This window comes from Ruditapes philippinarum, unplaced genomic scaffold (genome assembly GCF_026571515.1).
Source record: "Ruditapes philippinarum isolate M1 unplaced genomic scaffold, ASM2657151v2 ctg2555_1_1_1_1, whole genome shotgun sequence".
Lineage (NCBI taxonomy): Eukaryota > Metazoa > Mollusca > Bivalvia > Venerida > Veneridae > Ruditapes > Ruditapes philippinarum.
In genome coordinates, this window is record NW_026853749.1 from 64,975 (window position 1) to 80,025 (window position 15,051).

At 32.1% G+C, this 15,051-nt stretch overlaps 1 protein-coding gene across 1 annotated transcript in view; it reads left to right on the plus strand.

Annotated features, from left to right (window-relative positions):
• LOC132737715 (KICSTOR complex protein SZT2-like) overlaps positions 1-15,051 on the plus strand; it is a 118,531-nt gene that overhangs the window by 12,501 nt on the left and 90,979 nt on the right. The window contains exons 7-19 of the mRNA XM_060725043.1: positions 583-736; positions 1,143-1,363; positions 1,943-2,091; positions 2,617-2,771; positions 4,027-4,123; positions 4,640-4,777; positions 6,497-6,628; positions 7,881-7,907; positions 8,483-8,548; positions 9,072-9,275; positions 9,608-9,811; positions 11,813-11,932; positions 12,185-12,412. Coding sequence (XP_060581026.1) covers positions 583-736; positions 1,143-1,363; positions 1,943-2,091; positions 2,617-2,771; positions 4,027-4,123; positions 4,640-4,777; positions 6,497-6,628; positions 7,881-7,907; positions 8,483-8,548; positions 9,072-9,275; positions 9,608-9,811; positions 11,813-11,932; positions 12,185-12,412 — 1,895 coding nt within the window. The remainder of the gene's footprint in view (positions 1-582; positions 737-1,142; positions 1,364-1,942; positions 2,092-2,616; positions 2,772-4,026; positions 4,124-4,639; positions 4,778-6,496; positions 6,629-7,880; positions 7,908-8,482; positions 8,549-9,071; positions 9,276-9,607; positions 9,812-11,812; positions 11,933-12,184; positions 12,413-15,051) is intronic.

Genomic DNA, 15,051 nt, shown 5'->3' on the forward strand with positions numbered 1-15,051 from the left:
GGTACAGGTACTATTTCTCATGAATAGTTCAAAGAAAAAGATTTAGACAAAATCTTAGAATTCTTAGGTACAATTCAATCCAAAAATTGCTACCTTTAACTCAGAATCTACAGGTACATGTATTTCACTATTTTTTTTCCAAAACTTATTAAAGCAGATGTTTAGAAAAATATGTAAAACAATCCAAATTGGATTCATATTTTTGTGAAATCTTAAAAGAAATACTTATGAAGTACAAGATTTGAAATAATTGAAGTTAAATGTACTGTAGGATACCATAAATTGCAGAAGAATGATTTGATAAGCACATGGTTTAAAGAATTTGTATGTTTGATATGGAGAGCTTTTGCTGATTTTACTTTCATTATTCAAATCATTCTATTTTAAATGATTTCACATTTTTATCAATAACACAGCAAATGTTATAAGTTGACATTGTTTTCCTTAAAAACAAATTTTCAGGTGCATTAATTTTGTAATTAAGGATCACAATGTGACCACAATTAAAATGTACAATGAATTGATATTATCCATTATTTAAATGCTATTTTTTTTAACACAATGTATTATTTTATGTATTAGAGTTACTATGATGTACGTCAAGTACAGGTGGAGCCTATAGGACCTCAGTTATCAAAGGATAATGATATAATAAACAATCCAGAGGCTGGCATCGTCAATATGATTAGAAGTGGAATGATGGCCTTACAACTGTTACCTGAAAACTCCAGTGCAGGTAACCTATCCTGTACCCTTAGCTTAACTGATAAAAAATATTAACTATAATTTTGATAAATTATATATTTAATGAACCTTTAAATATTCTATTGCAAAAATATATTTCAATATTTTTTTATATATTTAAAAGATTAGCTCCAGTTTGTATTTTTTTTTGAATTTCATTATCATATTCATAGAATTGTCTGACTTTGATGAAAATGATAATTGATCTTGTATGGTCATTTTACATATACTTATACAGTACAAGGCATGTATATAGAGTGCTTATAGTTTCAAAATTCTAAAAATCTTCAACATGTTTAGAAGTAAGCCACTATAACAGTATATTGTTTTCTCAAAGTATTAATTAGTTTTACTGTTGAAATAATTTTTGATATATGATAATTTTCTATGATAATTAGGTTTGGTGGTGATAACAGATGGTTGCCTTGGTGTACCTAATGCTAACCTGTTTGAGTTTTTATTAACTCAGTTAAGGACAAGCACTATAGCATGTACATTTCTACGTATCGGTGAAACTCGGACACCGTTTGGACATTTTGGCCATATACCTCATACTGAACTGATGCAGTTTATTTCAACAGCTACATTTGGATCTTATTTCGATACTTGCCCAAATGTGGTAAGCTTTTACAAAGTAATTTATAAATTATTTATATGCAAACATAAGACTTCATTAAGCCCCATAATGACATTATTTTTATTTCTCAAAAACCTTTTTCTTTCTCATGTCCTGTGACAACTCCGTTTCCAAACAACTACTCATTTCCCATATAGCCAAACTGTGTTTTGTGTCTTTTATTTTGGCATTAAGTTAAATATTAATGATTTTGTATGGAAGTCAAAAATATCACTTTGTTAATGTTTTGATGCTTTTATGAGAAATTATTTCACATTACAGTGCTACTTTTTTCAGGTGATCAACATTGCTGTAAATTGATAATTAAATCATTATGGAACACATGTTTGCTTTTCCTAAAGAAAAACATGCATTAATTTCTAGAATTTGATGTGCCTTTAATGTTATTGTAAAATGATTTTAGAATCTACATGATAAACAATGAAATACTTACAAGTACTTATTTTAGATAGTTTATATTATTGTTTGCTTGATGAAAATATTTTGAATTATATTATTTGATAAATGATATACTTTACATTTTCTGAATATACCAATTGGTTTTATCATATGAATCTTTAGGCTGGACATGAGTCAAAGTTACCAAATATGTACCATAAAGCAATGTTCTTTTGGAGTTTTCAAAGAGGTTTAGAGGGGTTCAGGTTTGACCTAGGTGACCAGCTTGTCATGGCTCAACAATCCTCATCACCAGCCCAATTTGTTCAGAGGTACAGGGTTCAATACAGTTCTTATAAGCCTTAACAGAGCATTATGGGAACTTATATTTAGTTCTGCAGTCAACATAAAAAAATGTTGCCAATTATTTTTTTCGTGTCAAAACAAAATTATATATGTATATAGTTTACTAATTAACTCAACTCACTGAGTTTACATAGGACTGTTGTAGAAATAGTATAACAATAAATAAATACATAAAAAAGAAGATACAGATTAAGAGACTAAAATGGTTATTTTTATATATTTTTTCAATTTTCTATGGTTAAACTGACATAGTTAATATAGCATTTTACCTGAGCTTTACAGTTGAGGGAACATTAAGTTTATGGTAAAATGATATGATCTTCAGCAAGTTAGCTGCATTATATACTCATGAAAGCATGCTAGATGGATAACAAATTAAAATACAAAAACATTTAATGCTAGTAACAAAACAACTCCACTGCAAAGGTTTCTTATTTTGCAATCTTACATTATTTTGCAATGTAACATGATACTACAAGTTTCTTCTTCAGATTGCTGTCTCACCCAGTTCATGGTAATATGGCCAGCGTGATGCAAAATGAACGAAAACATCACTCCAGTACTAAACTGAACACATCGTTGTTTAGTGTGCTGTCAGTCAGACTGAGGGAAGGTTATACTATTAGAGATATTGCTATAACTAAAGGTATCTTTTCTTTTTAGCTCACTTAAACACAAGTTCTCAGAGGAAGAGAAATAAAAAGATAAACCCAATGTGACTTCATTACAGGTTTTAACATTGAAAAATAAAAATTGTTACCCTTTCTATAGTGATGTACCTCAGGCAGGTGATCAAGGGTTATCATGGCCTTCTTGTTTATTGTAGCAGTTAAACTATAAAGTAATATTGTACAATTCATTTAAATTTGAAGATATACTTAATTATGATTTTTGTTCTCTTTCTTATAGAAAGCTTGAACCTTTGTTTTGTTCAAAAATAATTTTATATCTTAATTTCTCTGGTTTAAAATCCCCAGAGCACCTAGATAATCAGGTCTTTTTATGATGACATTAAAAAATATGATGTCATGCTCATTGCAGAAATTGATTAACTTAATTGCCTACAGCTCCAATTTAACGTAAAACTGCTCTATGGATTTTCTATATTTGTATAACACTTTTTCCTGCATCCTGCAAGATGGACATAGAAATTAGCTAAGAAAAACTGTCATTAGTTTGGATGCAAGCATGGCGATGCATTGCCAATATTTTCACTTCTGATAAATCTCTTGAAATTGGCAAGTTTTATTCCAAACAATGTATATTACAATTTATTTTGCATAAGTAGGACAGTTATGGTGTGTGGTACAGTATTTAAAGCCCCATTTTCTAAAAAAAAACAAAAACAACTTGAGATATGTTCCATTGATTACTTTCATTTACAGTGAAATAAAGTCTGTTTCCCAAAATAAGACTTATTAACTAAGATATTTCCATATGAACATTGATCTACAAATGAAACGGTGACAATCCGTTATAAATAGCAGAAAATGGTTTTCAGTGAAAGATAAAAACATCGTCTGCCTACAGTGCAGGTAGTGTTATGAATTTATTTATTTAAAAATTTAAAGATGAAGACAAGTGGTTGAGTAACAGAAGGTTGTCCTAATGTAGTGATTTTTTCAATTAATAGATTTTGAAATAAAAAAGTGTTCAACAACTTTGTGTATGGATTCTCTACTTTTTTTCATGTTCGGAATTTATAAATTTGTACAAGAGATATTTCATGATGTTTTATAGTGTTTATGTGGATCACAATATTACTGTAGAGATGTTTTGAAACACAATGTATTGCTTGTTACATTTTTTTCACAATACAAACATTTGTGGACTTTAAAAAGAACCACATAATCACCATAGAAATGCAGCAGTTTCTCAAATAAATTGTTGATGATATACAGGTGAGACTCAGTTAGATGTTAGACTTGTGTTGCCATGGAGAGAGTATGCCAGGTTTGCATATCTTGTCAGAGCTGCATGGCCTCTAGATAACAACAGGTAATTTGTCTGTCATGTCCTTATATCTGTCAAATATTTTTACTTCTATTAGCCAATTTTCAGCTGTTTATGGCTTATATAGAATTTACTTTAGTTTGATTGTGTAAGAAGCTATAAGCTTATAGACACACTTTAGAATTTGTTCCTGGAACCAACCAGTACTGAGCAATAAGTGTAAAGTTTCTTGCTCAAGGAAACAATGAATTGCACCTGTCTTTTTGGTACATTAATAATGAAAGATAGTTGCTTGAAATATTTACAAATGATTCATTCAGATAATAGTAGTTGAAGCATGGTAAAATGATCCAGTTAGGTATATTTATTGTAATGTATTTATTTACAGTAGTACAGTTTATTTATCTTATTAGAATATATTCTTTATTATAATGTTACTAATCATACTGGTGCTTATACAATATTGAAAATACTGACTGTACCTCTTCATTAAAAATTGATTCAAGATTAACTTAAAAAAATATTTTTTAAGATATGTTAATTCTTTAGAATTATTTACAGGCCATTGACTCATACAGAAATCACAATAGAAGGCAGTTATGATTTTCTTCATGACATTACATGCATTAAGAATAAAACCAGTACAATGAGTGGCTTCAGAGCTGCTAATGTGAAGAAATTCTGGCAAGTACTGCAGGGGTAAGTCCTTATGATTAATATCCTTACAGACTGTGATTTTCCTCCTATAAAAGGACTCTTCCAAATTGAAATATTCTTTAAATTCATGCAATTTTCCCAAAAGTCTTAATGTACCCTAGCTTTTATGCTTCCCAAATTTGCAATTTTAGTGATAATTTTTCACAAAACCCAGAGGCTATGGCCTCTTTACAATTAATTGAGAAAAACCACTGTCATTATATTCTTATAGAGACATGTTAAATATGTTTCTATGAACTGTCAATTGAAGTTTTGATCAGATACATGTAGTTGTGTTGTACAGATAGTCGTGTTAAACAGATAGTTGTGTTGTACAGATAGTTGTGTTGAACAGATAGTTGTGTTGTAAAGATAGTTGTGTTGTACAGATAGTTGTGTTGTACAGATAGTTGTGTTGAACAGATAGTTGTGTTGTATAGATAGTTGTGTTGTACAGATAGTTGTGTTGTACAGATAGTTGTGTTGTACAGATAGTTGTGTTGAACAGATAGTTGTGTTGAACAGATAGTTGTGTTGTGCAGGTAGTTGTGTTGTACAGATAGTTGTGTTGTGCAGGTAGTTGTGTTGTACAGATAGTTGTGTTGTGCAGATAGTTGTGTTGTATAGATAATTGTGTAGTACAGATAATTGTGTTGTACATATAGTTGTGTTGTACAGATAATTGTGTTGTATAGATAGTTGTGTTGTTCAGATAGTTGTGTTGTACATATAGTTGTGTTGTACAGATAATTGTGTTGTACATATAGTCGTGTTGTACAGATAGTTGTGTTGTTTAGATAGTTGTGTTGTACAGATAGTTGTGTTGTACAGATAGTTGTGTTGAACAGATAGTTGTGTTGAACAGATAGTTGTGTTGTACAGATAGTTGTGTTGAACAGATAGTTGTGTTGTACAGATAGTTATGTTGTACAGATACTTGTGTTGTACAGATAGTTGTGTTGTACAGATAGATGTGTTGGACAGATAGTTGTGTTGGACAGATAGTTGTGTTGGACAGATAGTTGTGTTGGACAGATACTTGTGTTGGACAAGATACTTGTGTTGGACAGATAGTTGTGTTGGACAGATAGTTGTGTTGGACAGATACTTGTGTTGGACAAGATACTTGTGTTGAACAGATAGTTGTGTTGGACTGATAGTTGTGTTGGACAGATAGTTGTGTTGGACATATACTTGTGTTGTACAGATAGTTATGTTGTACAGATAGTTGTGTTGTACAGATAGTTGTGTTGTACAGACACGAAACAGGAAAATGGCTAGAGAAAGAGTGACATGATGATACGTTGAAATTAAAACATTTTTACATCCTTTCTTCATAGTTTTATTGCACTATTTGGTACAATCTCATAATAGGTCATAAGCCTGCATTATGGTAACCAAAATGATTACCCCTGTGAAAAATTGAGCATGTGTCATACTTGTTTTCTTGTAGTACTTGGCAAGTTGCTTAAAAGAAAATGTTTTCAGAAAAAGTAGTATTGTTTTTAATTGTAGTAGTTAGGAGAGAAATTTCAACTTTGACTGATTAAAACTTGCAGGATAAGAAATGTGTATGAGTATTTTTATTTAGTCAAAGGATAAGTAATAAATTTCTTCTTTCATCTGTATTGATAAGCATCTTTCAAACCCTAGATTTTCTTCTAATAACAAACAGAAATTTGTTGTCTTTGTTTAAATATGTTTTATACCTTATATTTTCAGATTGTCGCAAACTGATCAATTACTGGTGCACTTACAGTCATTCTCAATGAAACCAGAGTATTACACATTACCTGGCAGTATAAAAGAAGGCGTTCCATTGTTCTATCTCCCTTTACCTAACTCTGTTACTCCGACACTTAGCACACAGCTCAATTCGAAGTAAGTTGCCTAACTCTGTTACTCCTACACTTAGTACACAGCTCAATTCGAAGTAAGATACCTAACTCTGTTACTCCTACACTTAGTTAACAGGTCAACTCAAAGAAAGTTACCTAACTCTGTCACTTCTACACTTAGTACACAGCTCAACTCAAAGTAAGTTACCTAACTCTGTTACTCCAACATGTAGTACACAGCTCAACTCAGAGTAAGTTACCTTACTCTGTTACTCATACACTTAGTACACAGCTCAACTCAAAGTAAGTCACCTAACTCTGTTACTCCAACATGTAGTACACAGCTCAACTCAAAGTAAGTTACCTAACTCTGTCACTCCTACACTTAGTACACAGCTCAACTCGAAGTAAGTAACCTAACTCTGTTACTCCTTCACTTAGAACACAGCTCAACTTGAAGTAAGTCACCTAACTCTGTCACTCCTACACTTAGTACACAGCTCAACTCAAAGTAAGTTACCTAACTCTGTTACTCATACACTTAGTACACAGCTCAACTCATAGTAAGTCACCTAACTCTGTTACTCATACACTTAGTACACAGCTCAACTCATAGTAAGTCACCTAACTCTGTTACTCCAACATGTAATACACAGCTCAACTCAAAGTAAGATACCTAACTCTGTCACTTCTACACTTAGTACACAGCTCAACTTGAAGTAAGTAACCTAACTCTGTTACTCCTACACTTAGTACACAGCTCAACTTGAAGTAAGTCACCTAACTCTGTCACTCCGACAATTAGTACACAGCTCAACTTGAAGTAAGTTACCTAACTCTGTTACTCCTACACTTAGAACACAGCTCAACTTGAAGTAAGTCACCTAACTCTGTCACTCCGACAATTAGTACACAGCTCAACTTGAAGTAAGTTACCTAACTCTGTTACTTCTACACTTAGTACACAGCTCAACTCAAAGTAAGTTACCTAACTCTGTTACTCCTACACTTAGTACACAGCTCAACTCGAAGTAAGTTACCTAACTCTGTTACTCCAACATGTAGTACACAGCTCAACTTGAAGTAAGTTACCTAACTTAGTTACTCCTTCTCTTAGTACACAGCTCAACTCGAAGTAAGTTACCTAACTCTGTTACTCCAACATGTAGTACACAGCTCAACTTGAAGTAAGTTACCTAACTCTGTTACTCCTACACTTAGTACACAGCTCAACTCAAAGTAAGTTACCTAACTCTGTTACTCATACGTACACTTAGTACACAGCTCAACTCAAAGTAAGATACCTAACTCTGTTACTCATAGGTACACTTAGTACACAGCTCAACTCAAAGTAAGTTACCTAACTCTGTTACTCCTACACTTAGTACACAGCTCAACTCAAAGTAAGTTACCTAACTCTGTTACTCCTACACTAAGTACACAGCTCAACTCAAAGCAAGTTACCTAACTCTGTTACTCCTACACTTAGTACACAGTTTAACTCGAAGTAAGTTACCTAACTCTGTCACTCCTACACTTAGTACACAGCTTAACTCGAAGTAAGTTACCTAACTCTGTTACTCCTACACTTAGAGCAAAGCTGAACTTAAGGAAAGTTATATAACTTTGTTACCTGTACACTGTACACCTAATGAATGTCAGTCATTTCCCTATTGTGAGGGTATATATGCAGTATGTTCTTCTTTATTTTTCTGTGGAGCTAAACAAACAAAATATGTGACACAAAATGTCAATGGAAATGTGAGCATTATTTTGAAAAGATACAGGTACAAAATGTACTTTTGTAACAATAACATGTTTAATTTTTGTGTGTTTAATTGATTATTTACAAAGTACAATTTGTTTCCAGGGATACAGTTTTGAACCAGTTTGCTTCATTTTGGAGGCCTGTTGTCAACCTGGACATCAAAATATGGTGAGTAAATCATCTTATAGTTAGATTTATTGATAGAATTTAATATTTGTAATTTAGTTAAATTTTCATTCAATTAATAAATTGTTGAATGCTTTAGTAACATTCATGATAGAGAACTTATTTCTGAGAAAGAGATAGTTTTGTTTGTTTTGGGTTTTACGTCACATTGACACAGTATAGGTCATATCGCGACGTTCCAGCTTTTCTGGTGGAGGAAGACCTCAGGTGCCCTTCCGTGCATTATTTCAGGCACGAACGGGCACCTGAGTAGAACCACCGACGTTCCGTAAGCTAGCTGGATAGCTTCCTCACATGAAAGAATCCAAAGTCCCTGTCGGAATTCGAACACACAGTGGTGAGGGGCAAGTGGTTCGAAGTCAACGACCTTAACCACTCGGCCACGGACACCCCTACGAGAAAGAGATAGCAATATCAGTAAAGAATTTTGTGTAATATAATGCAGCCTTCTATTTATATGTTTATGTAAGAAATTATAGATTAATTGACGTATTTTTGATTTTAGGCAAAAGTGGATGCACACTCACAGAATTGGATTGGTGTTGGAGCATGATATAGGAGTGACCAAGCACATTCACATCCCTAGTTCAAGTTTTAGATACACTATGGTCATGTGTAGACTGGCTTCAACCTCACTCAACTTATTCCTCTCTTCCTGGAGTACATTTATACTTCTAGATAGTCAATCTTATATCAAACTTATTTACGAGTAAGTAGTCTCCCTTCTTAGTCTTATACATGTATCAAACTTATTTACGAGTGAGCAGTCTCCCTTCTTAGTCTTTTATCGAACTTATTTAAGAGTGAGTAGTCTCCCTTGAAAAATGATTTATTAAAGTATTTACAAATGACTTTAATAAATCATTTTTCAAGGGAGACTACTCACTCGTAAATAAGTATATAAATTTTTTATCCATATTGTTACAGGTTTCTTTACTTCTAGATATTTTAATTAAAGACCTAGTTTATATAAAGTCCATCTATGGTTTGTTTAAAGATCAAGCTTGTACCTGATATTTAATATGATTTATACTGTTGTAGAAATGATGAAGACAAAACAAAACAGAAGCCTCCATCATCATTTCTGTTGATACGTATAACATCAAAACCTCCATGTCTGGTGCTACGTCTTGCCTTCCTGGGGGGAACACCTGGATATCTTAGATATGAACTAGTGAAAGAACTCAAACAGAAGGTTGCTGAACTCAAGTTTCCTAAAAGATTTTCTAAGAGTGACAAAGATAGGTAAACATTGTTAAGTTTGTTAATCATATAACCCATTGCGCAGGAGTTTAATATAGCCATTGAATATGAAAGATATTACACTAGTGCAGTAACAATGCAAATGAGGTGATAAATTTATATATTCATTTGCACTGTTAACAAACTAAACAGACATGGTCTGCCATCACAGTATTACTAACTTCTGTTGAAGGAAGACCTAAATTCTGTCACATACCCCATGCCTTTCGAGATCTGTTTAACATCATTGTCACTAAAATTATTCAGAATAATTGGAGAATGTGACTCTTACAATAGAAGTGAAGTTTAACACATTCCAGGTCAATTATTAATCTCACTGGGGGAATTACAAGCCTTTTTCAAGTTGTCTATCCAATTAGAGGTATGTATTCTATAACTCTGGTCCAGTCATATTCATAAAGGTTATTGTAATGTTTAAACTTATAATGCATGTATTTTCCACCCAGAAAAACATGGGTAAGCACTATTTTATTTGCTCATCTATTTTCAACTGCATAACTCAGGCCATTATTTTTTGATATTTCGGTTTACAGACCCGCCGACTCTGTATTTTGGGAAAATGAAAAAAAAAAAATCTGCCCCCAAAAAAATTCTGTGTTGTCTTGAAATACGCTGCTAATAATACGACTTGTCAAAGAAATGTCGGGGTAAGTATTTTAATTAACTGTTAAACCTACCAAATACCAGACTATTTTACCTACGATTTATACACGCATCCGGTTATCTTTACTCGAGAATAGCCTGTCGTCTGCTAGTTGGGCAAAGTGTTTATTGGTGTATTATGAAAGAATGTCTGTTAAATGGGGTCAAGCCATTCTCACAGAATTATAATAAGGCTTTGATCATATTTCATCAATGCATTCAAGGTCGAAATGCGTAAAAATGTAAAACAACCAAACAACTAAACAAAAAAAAAAAAAAAAAACACGCCAAATTACGTAAGCAATTACATTCAAGGACAGAGCGAGAGAAATCTGCTGCAATTGACAAGATCAGTATTTTCAGATTTAACAAAAAAAATTAGTCTTTAAAAGCAGATTGAAAACAGGTTTCAAACAAACAAAATAAAAAAAAAATGCCCGCACTTACTTTTAATAGATTTTTATGTCAAAAATTGACCCGCTAATTATCCGATAAAAATATTTTAACAATGGGCAAAATTGAACATGACTTTGTGTAATCTTTTCTTGACAGTTTTTTTTTAACATCTGATCTATAAAGAAATGAGTGCAAGTCAGCTGATTTTCGGCACCTTTGATGATTCAGATTACACAGCAGTGTGTAAACATCAAAGAATGACAGATTCTTTTGAAGAGCTCGCTTGCCACTTGTCATTAGTCATTGTGTGTAGATTTCATGTGTGTTTTTAAACAATGGCAATATGAGCAAAAGTTTGTTTTTTTGTGTATTTAAACAATCTTTGGAATAGACAATCGGCGATGTATTTAATTTCATTGCTCTAGTAAGTACTATGTATATGTATGCACCACATTTATAGTTATGAAAACTTTTTTTTTTTTTTTTCCCGCCGCCGACCCTACCTTTTTTTGGAAAAAATCAGTAAACCAAAATATAAAAAAAAATTGGCCTCACTGACATTAATTCAGCATTAAAGGGGTCAAATACAAGAAATAATTGATATTTGCATATTTTTTAAGTTTTGGTTTATATGATAAAAAGCCTTGTATTGAATAACTAATTCAACTTGTTAAATAATTTCATTATGAAAAGACACTTATAAAACCCTGAAAACCCTGAAATATTTTAATGGACTTGACAATCTTTCAATCTGAACCAAACTAGCATCATTTTTAAGGAAAATTTTGAAATATATACTTACTGAATAGCAAACAGTTCAGACCATGATCAGATGGCACAGATGTGCAAACAGATTATTTTTTAAGCTGTATATAAATAAAGACATAAGCATTCCAATGCATACTTTACATAATTGATGCTTCAGTTCCTGTATATAATTTACAGGAGATCAGCTCTTGTCAGTAAAGAGAAAGATACAGTTCACAAGCCACCATTGGCACGGGAATGGTCTCAGATGAAGTGTTGTGTACTTCTAGTCAAACCAGTAGAAAGTATTCTTATCAGGTATGTAATAATATTTTGTAACATTCAAAGAGTATTTAACCTACCTAGTAGCTGTCTGTGACTGGCAGATTTTCTCAGAGATTGTTTGTACAATGCACATGTATCACTCACTTAATAAAAATTATATATATTGAAAGTATAAACTTGTAGGTATATCAGCACTTATTGTTTTTTGCCGTCAGCTTAGACAACTGAACTGTACATATTTATCATTATTAATCCATGATATGTACAATAATTCTTTATTTGTAGATACGAAAAAGTACCACATGACATGACAAAGTTAGAAGCCCAGGCCACACCAGAGGTATCTCCATTTTTACCTTATTCTAGTCAGCCGAAGAATAAATCGGCAGCAAACCAGTACAATTCTCTGTCAAGATACCTGTTACATCAGAGATGGATCTGGACATTACAACAAGCTGGTGTTAACAGTATCTCTATGTCAGGCATTGGACGTATCCTCTCTACATTAACCAAGTATGTTTATTATTGTTGCATTATCATTGTTGTGTTAGCATTAAAGGGACTCCACTGAGGTTTAAAAGCCTAAAAACATATCATTAGAATTTCTTACATAAATGAACTGGGGTGCTTTAAACAGAAATATATGCAAAGATAGTTAAGAAATATACTTTAAAATAAATCGAAAATCATAGTTTTATGCTTTTCTTAGTCTAATTTGAATGAAAAGCGTTTAAACGCTTTTCATTTTGGGTCATTTTTTTACAATTTGAATAATTATTATGGAAAAACGAAGTGCACGAATGATCTGAAAGTTTGCACAAAGATTCGTGATCTACAACTACATCAAATGGTACATTTATCTGGAAAAAAATATTTTCAGTCCCATCATGTCAAAAAACCTCAAGTGGAGTCCCTTTAATTGTCGTGATAGCATTAATTATTGTATCATCATTACTGGTCGGAGACCATCAACCGTACACTTTTGGAACATTTTTCCGTACAGATTTCATAATTTTTAACCTAGAGACCAAAAAGTTTGACACAGTTCAGCTAGGTTCTTCTCCCAAACTAACAAACTAGCTTGTTTATTTCTGATTGTATTGACACTTATATCTGAGGCTGAGACAAGGAGGGAATCAAAATTACCTAAATTATCTACACTACAGTACCATGTGTCCGGACAGATATGCACATGACTAGATTTAATTCAGATAAAAGTTTGGGTGTTTTGATTTTTTATTTTTAACATGATATACAATATTTCAGCAACAAATGCTGAAGTTTTGGATATTCTATTGTTTACTCTGCAAATGTTATAACTGGTATATGAGGTCAGGCATTGTTTTCTTGACCCCGAAATTTCAACATCAACATTCTTGAAATAGACATTAAGATATTACCTTTTACGGAGGTTGAAATAAAAATTTATTTTCTTAATTTTAGAAGAAACACGCATTTATTGTTGATAAACAACCACTGAACAAAGAAAATACTAAATTAAGCATTTTCGGGGCCGTCCGGGTTTGGTGGTTGTCCGGTTTTGGTGGTCCCCAACCAGTACAGTTATATTTCTTGTATCAGCATTGTTGTGATAGCATTAATTGTTGTGTTAGCATCATTTGTTGTATCCTCATTACAGTAGTATTTCTTGTATCAGCATTATTATTGTTTCAGCATTTTGGTGTTAGCATTAATTTTTTGTGTTAGCATCTTTTGTTGTATCTTCATTACAGCTGTATTTATGTTTAAGATTAAGGTTACATTATTATTGTTTCAGCATTATTTCTTGCAGCAGCTTATTTGCTGCAGCCAATTTTTATTTTCATTTATATACAAACACCCTTTTATGCTTGAAAGAAAAAATACTTCTTTGCTGTAATCTAACCTGCCCTATTAACAGCTAACTTTAAAAGATTTTATTTTAGTACTGAGATGTACAAAAATGATCTGTAAATGTTAGCAAGACAACTTTTCATTTCTTGTAATACTTGTATTATTTTTTTTATATTATATTAAGATTCAAATGAGCCAAATATTGTTTTAATGTATTGTTGTAACTCCATTGAAGTGTTTACTATAATATTAACTCTCTTGCAATGGTTTAAAGTTAATATTTTACATACATGTACATGTATCACGTTAAACTGATAGATTATGAAGCCTCATCTTTAATGTAATTGTATTATTACCTCATGTTGTCATGTTTACATGATCTGAGTGGAATAAAATAAATTTTAAATTGTTGCAGAATCATGTAACCTTTTTAGCTCGACTATACGAAGTATATGGAGAGCTGTCCTACTCGCCCCGGCGTCGGCGTCCGCGTCCGCGTCCAGATTTTAGATTAAAGTTTTGGTGCAGTAAAATATTTTTCACTATAACTTTGTCATTTCTTAAGGTATGAACTTCAAACTTCAAATATATGTTCCTTATCATCAACCACATCTTATGTGACAAGGTTCATAACTCTAGCACCAATATTTTCAGATTTATCTCCCCTTGAACTTAGAATTTTCCTTGAAAAATACTATTTTTTACTGATACTTCTTTATTTCTTAAGGGATCAACCTCATACTTCAAATATATGTACCTTATCATCATTCCCATCTTATGTGACAAGGTTCATAACTCCAGCACCAATATTTTCAGATTTATCTCCCCTTGAACTTAGAATTTTCCTCAAAAAATATTATTTCTTACGGTTTTCTTCTTTATTTCTTAAGGGATCAACTTCATACTTCAAATATATTTACGTTATCATCATCCCCATCTTATATGACAAGGTTCATAACTCTAGCACCAATATTTACAGATTTATCTCCCTTTGAACTTAGAATTTTCCATACAAAATATTATTTTTACTGTAACTTATTTATTTCTAAAGGGATCAACTTCATACTTCAAATATATTTACGTTTTCATCATCCACATCTTATGTGACAAGGTTCATAACTCTAGCACCAATATTGCAAGAATTATCTCCCCATAAACTTAGATTTATTTACTAGAAAAATGTTATTTTTTATTTTAACTTTTTTATTTTTAAAGGTATCTACCTCAAACTTCAAATACTTATTCCTTATCATCAATTACATTTTATGTGACAATGTTCATAACTCTTGAAGCAATATTTACAGATATATCTCTCTTTG